Source organism: Pleurodeles waltl, chromosome 4_2 (genome assembly GCF_031143425.1).
Source record: "Pleurodeles waltl isolate 20211129_DDA chromosome 4_2, aPleWal1.hap1.20221129, whole genome shotgun sequence".
In the NCBI taxonomy this organism is placed as follows: domain Eukaryota; kingdom Metazoa; phylum Chordata; class Amphibia; order Caudata; family Salamandridae; genus Pleurodeles; species Pleurodeles waltl.
In genome coordinates this window covers 12066878-12083009 of record NC_090443.1, presented here as the reverse complement: position 1 = coordinate 12083009, position 16132 = coordinate 12066878, and the positions used below count along the sequence as shown (strand labels likewise).

General features: G+C 43.2%; 1 protein-coding gene across 1 annotated transcript in view; it reads right to left on the bottom strand.

The window, feature by feature from the left end:
* Positions 1 to 16132, bottom strand: part of MAN2B1 (mannosidase alpha class 2B member 1) — a 271321-nt gene that overhangs the window by 219532 nt on the left and 35657 nt on the right. The window contains exons 12-17 of the mRNA XM_069230399.1: positions 14250 to 14357; positions 13529 to 13645; positions 9875 to 10072; positions 9166 to 9263; positions 8821 to 8938; positions 4889 to 5007 (exon numbers count right to left, since the gene is read on the bottom strand). Coding sequence (XP_069086500.1) covers positions 4889 to 5007; positions 8821 to 8938; positions 9166 to 9263; positions 9875 to 10072; positions 13529 to 13645; positions 14250 to 14357 — 758 coding nt within the window. The remainder of the gene's footprint in view (positions 1 to 4888; positions 5008 to 8820; positions 8939 to 9165; positions 9264 to 9874; positions 10073 to 13528; positions 13646 to 14249; positions 14358 to 16132) is intronic.

Sequence of the window (16132 nt, the reverse complement as noted above, 5' to 3'; positions counted from 1 at the left end):
GGTGAGGGGATGACCCTCGTGGAGAGAATTGTGACTGTATAAAGATGTAGGAGATTGTAGTGGTGGTGGTAGAGTAGGAGAAAGTACAGGAGCATGAGGTGGAGAAGGTGGAGGTTGATCTGGAGCCTGGTCTTTATCCTTGGTGACTTTTTTTTTTCTCCTTTTTAAGGAGGAGGAGGAGGAGCAGTGTCCATTATTTCCTGAAAGGTAAGTCTCCTTTCAATTGGAACAGGTTATTTTCCCAGTTCCTTTCTTTATATGAATTTTGCGCTGACTAGCGTCTGACTTCCAAAACGGGCCCCATTGGTGAAGTCCTTTCAGCTTATATTGTTAATTGTTTGGTAACCATAATTTTCGATTCTAAAATTTTCGGCATTGAAGTATTTTTTCAGACCAAAGGGGTCAGCTCTGTAGCTGATGTTAAAGGCTGTTTTTTTGGAGCCGAAGTGCTCAAATCAAAAGCTTGATTCGATCCAGGTATTGATTGGGATGCTGTTGAGTCTTTGGTTGGTACCAAAGACACATTGGTCTTTACAAATTTCAGTGCGGAGCCAGAGGGTGGGGCATCTGAACATAATTTTTAGATCGTACTATGGCTTGAAGGCAGGGGTGGACAGATGACCAGCTTGGAAGTCTTTTTCAACATCTTTAGGTGCGAAGATGGGGCTGTTGTACTCACGTACTACACAGCTGGAATTTATTGGCTGTTGAAGTCAGAATATTCACCTGAGCCGGAGTCTCCGATCGAGAGGGCCACCTGATGTCCAATTTCTTCTTTTGCGTGTTCCTCTCCAAAGATGCCGGCGTGTCGTCTGGTATCTTTAACACCATCCCCAAACCGATGTGCTTTTCAGACCAGGAGAGTCTTCTTCGATCGAAGATATCTACAGGCACCGCAGGTCTCTTCTTTATGTTCTGGGGACAAGCACAACTTACACACCAAGTGCTATCTCTGTGCAGGAACTTGGAGTGGCAAAAAGGACAGAACCTAAACTGAGTTAATTTCATTAGCTCAGCATTTTTCAGCAGCACTTAACAGGGTGTGGACCCAGAAAAGTGTGGACGCCCGTAAGGGTGTTAAACTGCCTCTCTCCTCCCCCCATTTCCCCCCCCCTCAACACTGAATTGTTTGGGGTAAAGGGCAACAAGTTTTTATGTTTACTTTGTCCTTGGGACAAGTAGGCCCAACCCCCTGCAGCACAAACCCTTTGGCTGCCTGTTTACAGAGAGTTGAACTCTCTGCAGTTGAGATAATGTGTTTCCAAAGGATAATGCTGTTCGAACTTGTATTTATGGTTCATTATTTGAAAGCCTTCATTATTAGGGTGCGTGCTGTAAATAAATGTTTTAAGGTCACACTTCACTACTGACGTTGGTTCCAGTACAAAAAAATAAAACGTGTACACACATGTTTGAAAAGTTTAGGCTAAGAGGCTAAGTATAATGCTCCCAGAATGCTCTGATTATATGCAAATGAAGTGTCATTTAGTAAAATGTGTTGATGCATGCTAGTATTTCCCAAAAATATTTCTAATGGAAAATCAGTGTAACCATTTTCAACACTATTATGGGAAGCATGAAAATAAACAAACACTGACAAAGCCAACTGATCTGACATATTTTTATAAGTCTTTTAGTTTTATCAATGCGTGTCTTGTTTTGACATGGCTTTTGTAACACTTTATTGTTGTGGCAGCTACCAGGCCCTCAACATTGTAACAAACATTGGCAAAACCCCCCCAAAAAGTTTTTGAACTCTTAAAGCACACGTTGCCACCAGCGGCATAACAAAGGCCCCGCAGCCGCCCTCCAGGGGGCCCAGTCAGCACCCTGCCCTGAGTGAGTCTGGAGAGGGTGCTCCTCCATGTTCTTTGCAAAGGGGCACCCTCCAGTTTCGTTACGTCACTGATTGCCACTGTAGTTCCTGACACTGAACAAAACTACTTTGTGTGGCAATATGCTCCTTGTGGAAGAGCAGAATGCGATCACTCACAGTAAAGCCAGCCAAAAGAGAGAGAAATAGAAGTTTAATAAAAACAAAATGTCTTTGTTAACACCAGACCTAATTAGGGACCAAGACCCACATGTAGGTAGCTTTTTGCATGTCGCAAACAGCGACTTTCGCTGTTTGCGACGTGCAAAAAGCACATTGCGATGCACAAACCCAGTTTTGCGATTCAGTAACCTGGTTACCGAATCACAAAACGGGTTTGCGACTCGCAATTAGTAAGAGGTGTTCCCTTCCTAATTGCAACTCGCAGTGCAATGTAGGATTGTTTTGTGACCGCGAACGCGGGCGCAAACCAATCGCAGTTTGCACCCATTTGAAATGGGTGCTAACACTTTCGCAAAAGGGAAGGGATCCCCATGGGACCCCTTTCCCATTGTGAATGTCACTGTAAAAAAAAATTCAGAGCAAGCAGTGTCCTGTGGACCACTGCCTGCTCTGAAAAAATGAAAACGAAAAAGTTTCATTTTTCGTTTTTGTTATGCATCTCGTTTTCCTTTAAGGAAAACGGGCTGCATTACAAAAAAAACTGCTTTATTGAAAAGCAGTCACAGACATGGTGGTCTGCTGTCTCCAGCAGGCCACCATTCGTGAGGGGGTCGCAAATTGCGACCCACCTCATGATTATTCATGATGTGGGCATTTGCGAAGCCCTTGCAAATCACAGATGGTGTCAAGGACACCATCCTACATTCGGATTTGCGACTCGCAATTTGCAGGTCACAAATCTGAACCTACCTACTTGTGGCCCCAAATTCTTAAAGAAAGTCACAAAAGTGCACCCATGGTATATGTCGTACCCCTATAAAATATTTGTGAACTGTATTTTAGCGTGGGTAAAAACGATGTGTAGATTTGCTCATGTGAAAATCTATTGAGCATTTGCAAGTTAATTTTCCCTCCAGCCACTTTCTTCCCAACCCTGGAAGAAGTTCTAATTCTGCCATTGTCAGGAGTAAATGTCCAACCTTTCTTATTATGGGAAAATATTAGAGAGAAGCTGGTAAAAATCTTTAAAACATGCAGGTTAGTAGGTTTGCAGACTCAAAGGCATTCCAGCCCTGGAACTATTGCTTACTGCTTCCTCCAGCCCCAGTATGCAGATCTGCAGAAAGTTGGCAAAATAAAATTTCTACAGTAGGGATTGAAACTCCAAGTATTCAAGCCCTACTATGGTAGTAGCCCTGGCATAATCAGAGAGGCTATTAATTGCTGCCATAATTTGTCGCCACACTACATGGCACCAAAGGGACAAGTAGATCTTTTTACAGGACAAGTAGATTTGAGAAGCAACCTGTCCCCTGGACAAGTAGATATTTTAATAAATTCCACACCCCTGACTATACTGTCACTGAAAGAAAGACAGAAAGGAAAGTTCGAAAGAGACCAAACCGAGATCTACCGGAGTGAAAGGAAACACATCCAAACCAGACGGTGGAGAGAAAACAATTTAACAAAGAACTCAATGCCCATGCACACCATCACCAAGAGGAGGTGTCACTCGATCTCGTGACTAGAAAACATTCTTCGAAGAAAAACAACTCGTAACACTCCGAGCCCAACCCTAGATGGCGTACTTATGCAAAGCATGTGTATCTACAGCCACATATGCCATCGAACATAGAGTTGTTATATATGTACAGAATTAAGTTTAGAAGAATTGCATATACATCTGAAAATGTAATATTGAAGGGAAATGTACCAGAGTCTTTGTATCGCTGTTTTCTTTATTCATTTGAAGTTTAAGGTTGAAAACAGTACACAACCTCTGTATGAGGTAGAAAACAGGTGCCACTGAGGGTAATTTTTAGGTTTCACTGGAGAGCTTTGGAATCTAGCAACAAGTCTTGTTTTGGGGGTGATTAGGGCAAAATCAAGCATTAGAAAAATTTAAGCCAGAAGGATAGCTCAGCGAGTTGAGCGGCATAAATGGAAAGCTACAGTTACTCATCTGCTGCTTACACATTTTTTCAGATTGAAACATTGTTATACTATTTAATACATTTATATCCCCAGTGAACAAAAAAAATACAGGTAACCAAAGTCAGCAGCAAACCAGCTCCTAAGCTAGATCCCATGTGGCATGCTTAAGAGCAGTAAAAAAATATATATAGAGCAACTCCACAATCAAAACACAGTTTTGTTTTCTGGGCCTGCACCAGGCAGTACACATCAAATTATCTCTGATGTAGCATCTTCAAGGATGAGAGGGTTGATGGATGATCACTTCCCTAAATAATCCGCCTGTTACATTGGAGGAGGAAGATTTGATGTTACTGGACAACTTAATCTCCACTAGTTCTGCAACTCATCTGCTTCATACTCATACTTCATGTCTTTTCATCTTTGTTGTTTACAACTACTCTTATGGGCTAGTTCTGTTAATATTGTAGTTCATTGGCTCCTGCAAAACATGTAGTATCTCTGCTTTTAGCAGTGAATAGGCATAAAAGACCAGGGACTGTAAACTACAAAAAAACTGCGGTTTATATCTCGGAAACTCACGAGTGGGGAGAAGACAACCACAAATACAACCACCAGTTTGGCATTCTACCAAGTCCATCCAAGTAAACAAAATCAGGGGTTCTTGTGCGAGTTACAAAATATTTTCATTTATATTTCGGACACCAAATATTTAGGAGTAGTTTTGTTGTACACATCTGCCCAATGCATTCTGCCATGCTTTAAATGTCTGCGTTTACAAATGTTCCCATTTTTTGGCAAGGAAGATTTAGCAATCTATGCTAACCACACGGCAGTTACTGAACTCCAATGTGCTTGGCCAAGAGATGCAGAAGAGACACCAGCCAATCCATACCTAAAGAACTTCCCAGTTAGCCTTCCATGTCCCAATAATCCTTGCTGCCTGCAGTGACTCACCCAATAGGGATCGGTCCCACTGTCCACTCCAACTCCACAGACTTCTTGCCAGGGTAGAGCCTCACGACCTGCGAACACCACGAGGAGAAGTTCTGGTATACCTCAGACACCAACGGGCTCTGTTGGTGAGGAGGAAGAGAGTGAGGCATTGACAGAGGAAGAACTGTACAGTTATCGGGACAGAAATTAACACAAAAGGGCATGGTAGCTGGGAAAGGAAGGAGTAAACATTTAAATACGTTTTTAGAAATAGTGCTGATGGGCACAGGACATAGGTGTAAGAAGATCAGGCGAATGCCCACTCCAGACATACACATCATAGGGAGTTGTACAGCCAGCAGGATTCAGCAATCAGACAGCATGGACCTTCATTTCAGTTTGTCCTTACTGCATTCCTTAGTGCGTTGCCACAACTTAACAGTGTGAACCCAAAACATGAAAAAAGCAATGCTGCTGCTGTTTAGTTTACAGCCACAGATTTACTCCAGCCTCTTGAATTGCTCAGTTTTTAATGTCCAGTGGTTTATGAGATTTTCTAACTACCTCAGGTGTTGTCCTGTATTCCTTCCTGGTTTATGTTAGAAGATGAGTGTCTGTGACAGATATCCCAAGGCAGCACATGCTGCCAAGGTGCTCCCTCCTAGTGTGTGGCTCTTTGCTGATCCCTATGAACTGAATGTATTCAGTTTCGAAGACAGACTCACTGCTGTAAGAGCAGTGGTACCGCCTGTACACGTTTAGTGGCTCCCTACACAGAGGCAAGGGACATTGTAAACTAAGGTCCACCCACACTCATGAAGACAGCAGGACACCCCGTTACGAAAACAAGGCCAATCCTTTTGTGTGAGCTATGGTACACCTGGGAGCAGGTGTGTGTGTGAGGAAGCCCATCTAGATTGTGCCAAACCTGGTCTCGAAGTGCTATATGGAAAACAATGACTCTCCAGAAGCACTTTAGATGGTAGTCAAGAGGAGACCCAAAAATTGAAGCATTTTACAATATAAAGACTTGCAAAGGAAGGCGGAGGAAAAGGTGTGTGGTTACTATTAAAACATTGAGGACACCATAATGTTACATCCTCTTCCATAGAGCCAAGGAAAACAATTCATCTGAATCTGTAACATGCATATGAAGGACCATTGTGTGTGTAATTAGGCTAATGATAATTTACACAGCAAATACTGTTTTAATAATTTGGAACTTGATAATAGAAGTAAAACATGCATCACTCATTTTGAGAGCAATCAACCTAGAAGAATTAACGTTGGAGCGAATACTTGCAAGGATTGGAACATAGGTCTTCTAGGTTACTCAATTTGTGCAGCAGGTTAATAATCCACTGAGATTCCTTATTAAAAAGGAAATATATAATAATTTGGAGGTAACACAATGGTCTCTTCACTAAACATATCAATCTTTTAAAGGTATGCTTATTGTTATGATTCAAATCGGTGACCATGAAATCATACTCATCTCTTCAGTAAGTTCATTAACCACAAGAGTTCTCATAATCAACTGATACTTTAAGTGTATGTACACATCTATATAACAAATGTTATACCCCCCCCCACCCACCCACACACACACACACCATCTTAAGCAAACTGGAATAGTAGTTTTATTACACAACTAAGGGCCAGGTCACAAAACGACCTTGGTCAGTGCTATTAGATGCCCTTGGTGGGAAACTGCTAAGCTTTTGGTGCAAAAGTATTTGCCATAATATCAGAAAATTGTGTTTGAGGAAGTACTATTTTAAGCCAATGTCACAGTCCCACGACAGTAATACAAAATAGCACAACATACCACTACAATAAAAAGCAGGAAAAGAACACAAAACAATAGAACATACCAACGTTGCACCAACAAAGAAACGCATACAACTCTAATATAGCAACTAAAGCTCAATGTAGGACAACACGTCAACGAGACAGCATAGAACACCAACGTACTACAGCAAAACATAACTCAATATCACACTATAGAACATATTAACAAAACACCAGCTCACAAGCCCAAACACACCAACATGCTATACAGTACAAGAAAATAGCACAAACCAGAAGCATAACAAGACAATATACTGACAAAATGATAAAACAAAATACAGCACACAAATATAACAGAGGAACAAAGAATACCAAAACACCATACAAACCCAGCAACAAACCTTCAATACAACTTAACTAGCTAACTCAACAACACAAATAAAAACAGCATAACTCAATCACAAAGCAACTAAATAGCAAGAATGAATGCCACCACTCAACACAAAACATATCAATAAAGTACAAGGAACAGGAAATAAACACACAATGATATAAAACAATTTTGTGGTGTTGTGTATCGTTTTGCTATTATCTTGTAATGAGGTGTCGGTATGGTTTATTGCAGTGATTCTGTTTTCTCTTACAATGCTTTTTTAGTAGTGTGTTTTTTGGGTACTGTGTTACAGCTGTTGAATGGTTGTTTCACTAGGTTATTTTAATTAGTTGAGTTAGTATGTTGTGTTTTTAGTTACTTTGTGTGTTGCTTTTAATTATTCTGTTTTGCAGCTTTCTTTACAGACAAGTGCACACACCATCACCGTAGTTCACCAGTGTTCCAGGGTCCAAATCAATTTGCAAGAACGTCGCAGACCTTGCCTTAAAGTACCGCCGCTCGCATTCTTTATGTGATCAGGCCACATATACCCAAAGCTAGGCTTGTCATTAGGAGCAGCCCAGGAGGCTAGCTAAGAACCAACTGTCTTCAAGTTGGATACACAATACTACCACATTAAAATGCACATGCAGACCCACCTCATTGTAAGTCTTCAGCATGTATATGCACAGAGCAGGATACCTACCATGCAAGGACAAAATTACTCACCCACTCCCCCCCTCCCCCACCTCCACCCCCTCCAACACCTCCAACACCTCTGCTCCTCCCCCCTCCCTCACCTCCCAGTACAGTTGTTCTGATCGTCGCTTTGCCTCTGGTCAGGGTTGTATCTCCATCAGTCCAGTGATCTTTGTACCATTTCATGCATCTACTTTCTGATGGGGAATCCCACAACTCTTTTCTCTAAAGGTACACAAAATGACTAGTGATTCTAGGCTGCACCTCTCCAAGGATTCAGGATTTGCCCTCGGCTCTTCTGTCAGTCCCAATGTGTGAGCCACCAGCAGTCCTTATCCAGCAAGATGATCAGCAATTCTACCTTGGCAACATTTTTCAGAAACTTTGGGAATCGCCCTCTTCTTTTGGGAGATTTTAAGCTCATCTGAGTTTCTTCAGGGCCACAGTGAGTGCATCATATTAGTTAGCACACCTAGAAACTCCCCTGTTAGAGTAAGCCGGTCAGCTACATTGTCACTGACGAGTTGAGAAGTAAAGAGTTCATCAGGTATTCTGATACAATCACTTCCTCAGCACCTACAGTTTGAATGCTAACCCTGCTTTCGTCTAAAGCAGAACATTGCACAGGGAGCACTTAGACCTCTTCCCCCACAGTCAGAGTTTCTTTTTTTAAATGTTTGTTTTGGGACTTGATTGCATTGAGCAAGTCAAAAAGCAAACAACTTTAACTGTGTACCCGAAGCATGAGGTACACTATCTTAACTTTTATTCTTTGGTCTAACTAGAATTCACCGTTTTCTGTAGATTTATTCTTCTTGCTTTGTAAATGTTTTCAAGATACGTATACTTACAAACACAGGGACAGGTTATGCAGATGGGACTGACAGCTTATAAATTTTACAGGAGTTTTGACTGATTGCCACAGGAAATAGTGCGATTACATTGCAAATGTTAAAAGAAAACAAAGAACATTTGCTGCATGACTGCCCCCTGGAACAATACACAAGAGCCCTTAATAAGAAGGAAGTAACAGTCACCCTATCACAACCACTGCAAGAAAATAGCAATCTCACATTAGCACAGAGCCTACCTTCACCACGTATGCAGTGACCTTTAATGCCATGGGTAACAGATCAGATTTGTTTGGTCGGAATATGTATGCACCAGAGGGTTGCTCGCTGTCATCATTACCGATGCTGGCATTGTACCTGTAGTCAATTTAGGTGAGAGTACAAGGAGTGAGTTAAGAAAAGTGATGGTAGGATCAGAGGATGTCACAAGTAGAGTGCTGAAAAAGAAAAAGAAAAAAAAAAAAAAATAATAATAATACACCAACACACATAAATTCTGTCTTCACTTTATGTTGGTCTGTCCCTTTCCCTTTCCACCTTCCCACCCTCCCTTCCCCTGGCAGAACCTTCCCCTTTTTAATCACCAATAGAAGTTGTGCATCAGTGGCAGGCGGATGTTCTTGTCCAGGTTCTGGATCTCGCTGAGGAATCCTGTATCTGGATCAAACTGGACCCGCACATGCTGCAGAGAAAGGAGACAAGTAAGGTGACCACTGGTATTGGTGCAGACCCTTTAGCAGAATCCACCATCTCGCCCATCCCAGCCCAGGGCATATTATTGAAAGCTCAATAGTCCAGGAAAACAGCATGAAATAATGCTGAGAAAGGAGGGGGGGGGGGTGAAAATGGAAGAGACACCATTCCACATGCATCAGGAAAGTCTGCAGAATGGGATGTACACTCAAGAAGCTTTTTCACTGAACAGGATGACAAAGAAATGTATCAGCATCCCATCTCATCTGGCTAGGGGGTTAGTGGGGTTGGTGAGGGTGTGAGTTCAGATCTAACACCACACTGCAACACAATTGCAGAACCTCTCCTGCATATATTTAGAACATGGTTTCTTTTTGTCATTAGCTCTGCAGTCAACAGTGTGCTTCAAACATCAGTCAGTACCAATACATATAATGATTTAAGACTATCCTGCGCACAAATGCCCACACCACATGTTCCTGCTAACTCCAGCACTAGACTAAACATGACTTTGGTTGTCTGCATCTCTTCTGCAGGATTTATGGGCTCATAAAAATAAATAAAATAAAAAAATATATATAGGTGACCCTGTGCTCTTACCTCATTCTCGATTTGCAGGGGCTTCCCTTCCACATCGTTACTTTGTTCTGCTTGTGTACTAGAAGGTTCATTTGACAGTTTTGACACCATGTAGCTCCTCAACCCGAGAGGTGGGGCGGTAGCCTGGAAGAGGAGTTCGTTGGGAGCACTACCTTTATCCCGTCGGATGGCTCTGGTGAAGTCAGATACCGGGAGAACCTAAGGGAAAAATACCATGTGTAAATCACATATCAAGCGGTCTTCCCACAGTATGCAGGAAGAAACTTTTCTTCTCAACCCATCTCAGCAGCCCACCGCCCCTCTTCTAGTCTTTTCTTCGATCTCATTTCTATTTAGTTATCTGCCAATGTAGAGAAGGGAGCAGAATTAAGAAAAATAAATAAATAAATAACCTCCACTTTATAGAAAAAGTCCCCCTTGCTAGAGGAAGCAAGTGGACTTGTAAAGCACCCAATGAGAAAATGAATCTCCTCTAGGCAGGCCACCAGTATGAACAGAATAGTCCATCTCTTTTCATCAGGTCTGAATACTGGTATCCACTCCTTTCCAAGCATTTCAGCTGGTCCTAAAAGTGCATGAAGGAGCAGGCTACGACACTATACAAAATTAAGATCAAATGGGATGGCCCATATTCTAACATGGCAGTAACATCCAGCATCAACAAAAGCATCATCATGATCCTATCGTGGAGTTACTTGTATGCTTTATCACTTGTGTGAGTCCCAAAAATAGGCAGTTTAGTGCACTGCAATATAGTGTATGTTCTATTACCAACATTTCACTTTCCTCTTTTCCCACAAACTTCCAAAAGGCCTCCTTCAAAACTACTTCAAGCAGTCACCCTGCATGTTTCCGAGCAGCGAAAAGGTGAGGAATGGCAATGTTGGTGCTAACCTGTTTAACCATTGGAAGTTCTTCAGTGTAGCATTCTAACACATATTTTGTTTTAATCTGCCCTTGTTAAGCAAAGTAGGATACACTATATGTAAATCTGTCCAGGCCCCAGCTCAAACAGCATTGTCAAGCAAATTCCAACTCATTTCAGCCATGTTGGGCCTCATTTGTGAGTGTCTGTTCCAGTCCTTAAATGGCAAACCATGAGACTCTCCCAGGACATACAGCTCAAAATTGAAGAGGCTCGCTGAGACAATTAACATTTCTACCCATCACTTTGTCACAGCCTCTGCAGCCATTATGAAACACACAGCCTAAACATGATGTAGTAACGTTTACTTCATAACTATTGTAAGAAGTTGGGTTATTAGTTGTGAAGGATGAGAGCAGGTCACAAGTAAGAAATCCAAACGGTCTTTTGTAATGGTAACGAAATACCCCATTGTAGTACTTGGATCTCAGGGTAGCGAAGCAGTCTCAGACTTACTCAGGGGAGGTAGCGTGGGCTAGCTATCACAATTCGCTAGTAATTGTATTAGAAACACATTAATACTAGTCTTTTACCAACACTAGACTGCCACTGCAGTCACTGTACCAACCACAAGAGGTCCCCACACTCCTGAGCCTGTGTACAAAGGTACATGCTCCAAGGGTGCTTAAAACAATGGAAAACTACAGCTGGGATCAGCGATTCAATCACCTGGGAGAGGTAGGGTCAAGATTTAAATGAATATCTTCTAGGGGACTGCAGCAACCTTTGCAGTCCCTCCACAAGATGTCTGAATAGGTTGGTGGAGCCCCCACCTGCCTAGTTTGGGGCACCACAGAAGCAAAGGACTATACAAATAATTCCCCCTCCCTCCATGGTATTGAGGGGTGCTTTTCACCCAATTCTCTAAATATTTTATTAGCTGACTGGTTCCCTGGGATTTTTGTTGTAAGGTGGCCTCACACCATAATTTTCTTTTGTTTCACATTTATTGCAAGTGAAACAGGGGTAGGAGCCCCAAAGCAGCAATGCTGGAGAGCGATGACACTATCAATGGTTCTCACTTTGGGCCCTGGAGTGGTCTATGAGTCAGCTCCAGGGGAGTTGGGAACCTCAGGGGCAATCCTGATTAGGGGGAAGCGGCCTTACGTGCTCCCAAGCCTCAAGATTATTAATAAAGCACGGATTCTCTTCCCCCCCCCCCCAGGCCTTGGCCTACCCTCAAGATGTTCCAAGAAATAGCAGTGGAGTGCCACGTGCTCAGTTTTGGGGGCTTCTTTTCTTTTACAAAGCAAATCTTTAAGTACCAAAATAAGCCCAACTAATATGGTGATCTTTGTTTTTCTCCTAGTGGCCAGGCATAGCCACAAGCAGCATTTCCTACAGGCTTCCTGGCCCCTAAAAGGGCACGTTTCATGGGCCGATTTTCTGGCTCCCTGTGCCAGACCTGTCTTCAGCTTGGCTCCTGGTGCTATTCTCCTGCTGGTTGGAGCTTCTTATGTAGACCTTCTGCAATCCGCTAGTAAAACACCCTCCTTGCTGCACTTGTCTGGTCTCAGAGCATCCAGCCTTCTTGAAACACCTGTATCAGTGGAGAGCCCCCCCCCCCCCCTTCATCAGATCCTTTCTCCCAAAACTGTTCTTTGGGGGGGGGGGGGGGGTTAGGGGGCCAGGGCCACTGGTTCAGGAGAAACACATCCTTTTCCTGGGAGTCAGTCAGAGACAAAGTCCTTAGTCCATCCCTGCAGGTCTTTCCCTTCCAGCTGGGCATGCGAGTTGTTGCCGCTCTCAGATCAAGGGTCTACTCTCTTTTAAGTGGCGGTGCAATGTTTTAGGAGCCAGGCACACCTGGCTAATTCTAGGAGATGTGGTGAGCCAGAGAAATGACAAATCTTTAAGATCTGTATGTCTGAGTACAGAGTTCCCCAATAACAAACTTGGGGTGAGTTTCTTTTCCCAGTTTGTTATCTTGCTGCATCTTGTAGTCTTAAGTTCTGGAAAACTGCACTTTAAAAAAGGTAGATTTTGCATATTATGTGTACACAGAGAAACCACCACACACCTACTCTATGGATGCCCACTAAACCAGTACCTGTCCCTTAAGTCTCTCTTGTGCAACAGGCTACCAGTGCATGTGTTCATGCATTTACAGATAAACTGCCCTAGCCGCGTAGTAGCGACCTTACCTTAATAAGGCAGACCCTGGTGTTTAGCACACTCATTACAATTACCATGAATTTACAATAAGTGAGACTGACACACCTAAAGTAAAAAAAAAAAAATATTTTTTAAAAATATATATATATAAAAAAAACGCAGGTAGCCAAGATAAAAAAACATTAGGGGGAATAAATAGGTGGAACCCATTTGCTACAACTACGCTAATGTGACCTCAATATACACTGGCACATATCAATAAGGTTTGTGGTTGCCATGAGTAAAGAGCACATAGAAACCCAGAGGGATGCATTTTTAGCCTAGCTCCATGAGCAATGCTTGTTTACCAGTAAAGATCGTTTTACAGCTTGAAACGGTTAACAATTCATATGCTGTGAAATATTCCACTTACCATTTAGTAGTGGATGTGCGAGATGAAAATACTGAATATAAATTCCTTTTTATTTTGGGCATCAGCCATAGGAGGAATTAGCAAGAATACATTGCCAGTAGTAATACTACCCAAACTGTGCCTTGTAGTTGGTAAGCTATCACTGCTTTACTAGCCAACCTCTATACATGCAGCTTCTGGCATGCTTTCATTTGCAACGTACCTCATTTGCAACCAGAAGGCCATCTGGGTCTGTGACCCGATACACAGCTCCACTGATCGGCAAACGCACGCTCCAAGTCACTGTTCGTCCCAAGGGGTTGTACAGGTAAACATGAAACTGAAGAAAAACATGCAGAATTACTGAACACTCCCTGGAGTTAAATAAAGGTCTGGGCAGGGCTTCATCCACTAGCAGTGCATTATTTAGCACAGTATGCAAATCTATGAGAGATACGACTGTGGAAAACTATCAATTCGATAAGAGACAAATGAGTAAACAGTGTCAAATGCATCAGCACCCTCTGCCAATATACTGGGAGCATAGTGGGAGGTAGGGTTGCAGTGGAAGTGGAATGTGGTGCAAAAAGAAAGTATGGTGGGATTTGCTGGATGGCTAGAGCACAATCTTAAAGGAGCTGAGAAAGTGAAAGCATAGCATATAGCTCTGGTAATTGTGGTGAAAGGTGGAGTATGGTGGAGTGGATGCAGTGCCAGTGCACTGCAGGTGGTCCCAGAATGGTGGAAGCAGGGTCCAGGGCTGTGTAGGGTGCACCTGTAGAGGATAAGGACCAGATGAGTTGGGAACAGTGCAAGAGTAATGTGCAGGACAAAAGCAAAGTTGTAATTGAGACAACTAGATGTGTGGGACTCCGATCAGCAGCAGTATACAATGGACCGGATGCAGTGTGGAGTGTGAACCGGAGGTGCAGAGGACGTCTTACCGTACTCAAAGTTTCAGTCAGTGGACATACACTTATGTTCAGGTAATCACAGAACACAAAGTTCTCCTTGCGGCCGATTAAACTGGACAGCGAGTTGCTTATCAGCACCTGTATAGAAACAATGGTAACATTACATATCTAAGTAACAATGCTCAGAGTCCCTCTGTAGGAAGTTGGCTCTGTGTATACTATCTCAAAGTAAGAGATAGTGTGCACAGAGTCCAAGGGTTCCCCTTAGAGGTAAGACAGTAGCAAAATTAGATAATACTAATGCTCTGTTTTGTGGTAGTGTGGTTGAGCAGTAGGCTTATCAGAGGGTAGTGTTAAGCATTCGTTGTACACACACAGGCAATAAATGAGGAACACACACTCAAAGACTTACTCCAGGCCAATAGTTTTACAATAGTTTTATTTAGAAAAATATATTTTCTTAATTTATTTTTAGAACCACAAGATCAAAATTTAAGTAAATACATAAAATGCAAGGTACCCCACACAGGTAAGTTAGGAACTTTAAATCAGAGCAATAGCATACACAGTTTTAGTAAAAATGGCAATAAGCTATTTTAAAAGCGGACAGAGTATAAAAATCAACAGTTCCTGGGGGAGGTAAGTAATGGTTAGTTTATCAATTAAGTAAGACACTTACAAGTCTAAGTTCCTGGCCATAGGCAGCCCACTGTTGGGGGTTCAAGGCAACCCCAAAGGTACCACACCAGCAGCACAGGGCCGGTCAGATGCAGAGGTCAAAGAGGTGCCCAAAACACATAGGTGCCTATGAAGAACCGGGGTGCTCCAATTCCAGTCTACCAGCAGGTAAGTACCTGCATCCTCTGAGGGCAGACCTGTTTTTTTTTGTAGAGCATGGGGGAGGTGGGGAGGTGGAGGGAGGGGACACAAGTAGGCAAAAAAAAAAAAAAAACACAACCTCAGTGGCACAGAGGCGGACAGGTTCAGTGTGCAAAGCAGGTGTTGGGTTTTGTATAGGAAACAATGGAGGGACCCGGGGGATCACTCTAGTGGTGCAGGCAGGGCACAGGGGGACTTCTCGGGCCAGCCACCAACTGGGTTAGGCAGAGGGTCGCCTGATGGTCACTCCTGCACTGAGGTTCGGCTCTTTCTGGTCCTGGGGGCTGTGGGTGCAGTGCTTGGTCCAGGCGTTGGGTCCCTTGTTACAGGCAATCGCGGTCAGGGGGAAGACTCTTGATTCTCTCTGCATGTGTCACTGTGGGAGTCCAGGGGGGTCGTCTCGGGTTACTCACGAGGTCACCATCGCCTGGGAGTCCTCCCTGTAGTGTTGGTTCTCTGGAGCTCGAGCCGGGGGCATAGGGTGAAGTCTCACGCTTCCGGCGGGAAGAGGGAGTTCTTTAAAAGTTGTTAGAAAGTTGCAAAAATGTTGCTGTAGATGAACAGTGCCGCTGTTCTCTGGAGTTTCTTGGTCGTTTGGATTTCAAGGCAGTCCTATTGAGCTTCAGAGTGCTGGTCCCTGTCGGATGCGTCACTGTTGCAGTTTTCTTCGAGTCAGCAGACAGGCCGGTAGGGCTGGGGCCAAGGCAGTTGTTGTCTCTGTTGTCTCTGTAAGGCTTTCAGGTCAGCAGTCCTTGTTTCTTCAGGTTGCAAGAATCTGATTTCCTGGGTGCTGGGGTGAAACAATGTGGTCTTTAATACCCACAGGAATAGGGAGTGTATTTAGTAAAGGGTGTTAAAAACACTAAAGAAGCAGGTAGTCTGGGGATCCCAGTGTTCAAAGAGTTGGTCAATAGATTTTTTTTTTTTTTTAAAGCTGAATTTGCCGTCCCGTCTAGAGGCAGTATATCACAGAGGTGGAAGACAACACTCCAACACATACCTCTACTCAATTTACATCCCATCTGATGCAATTC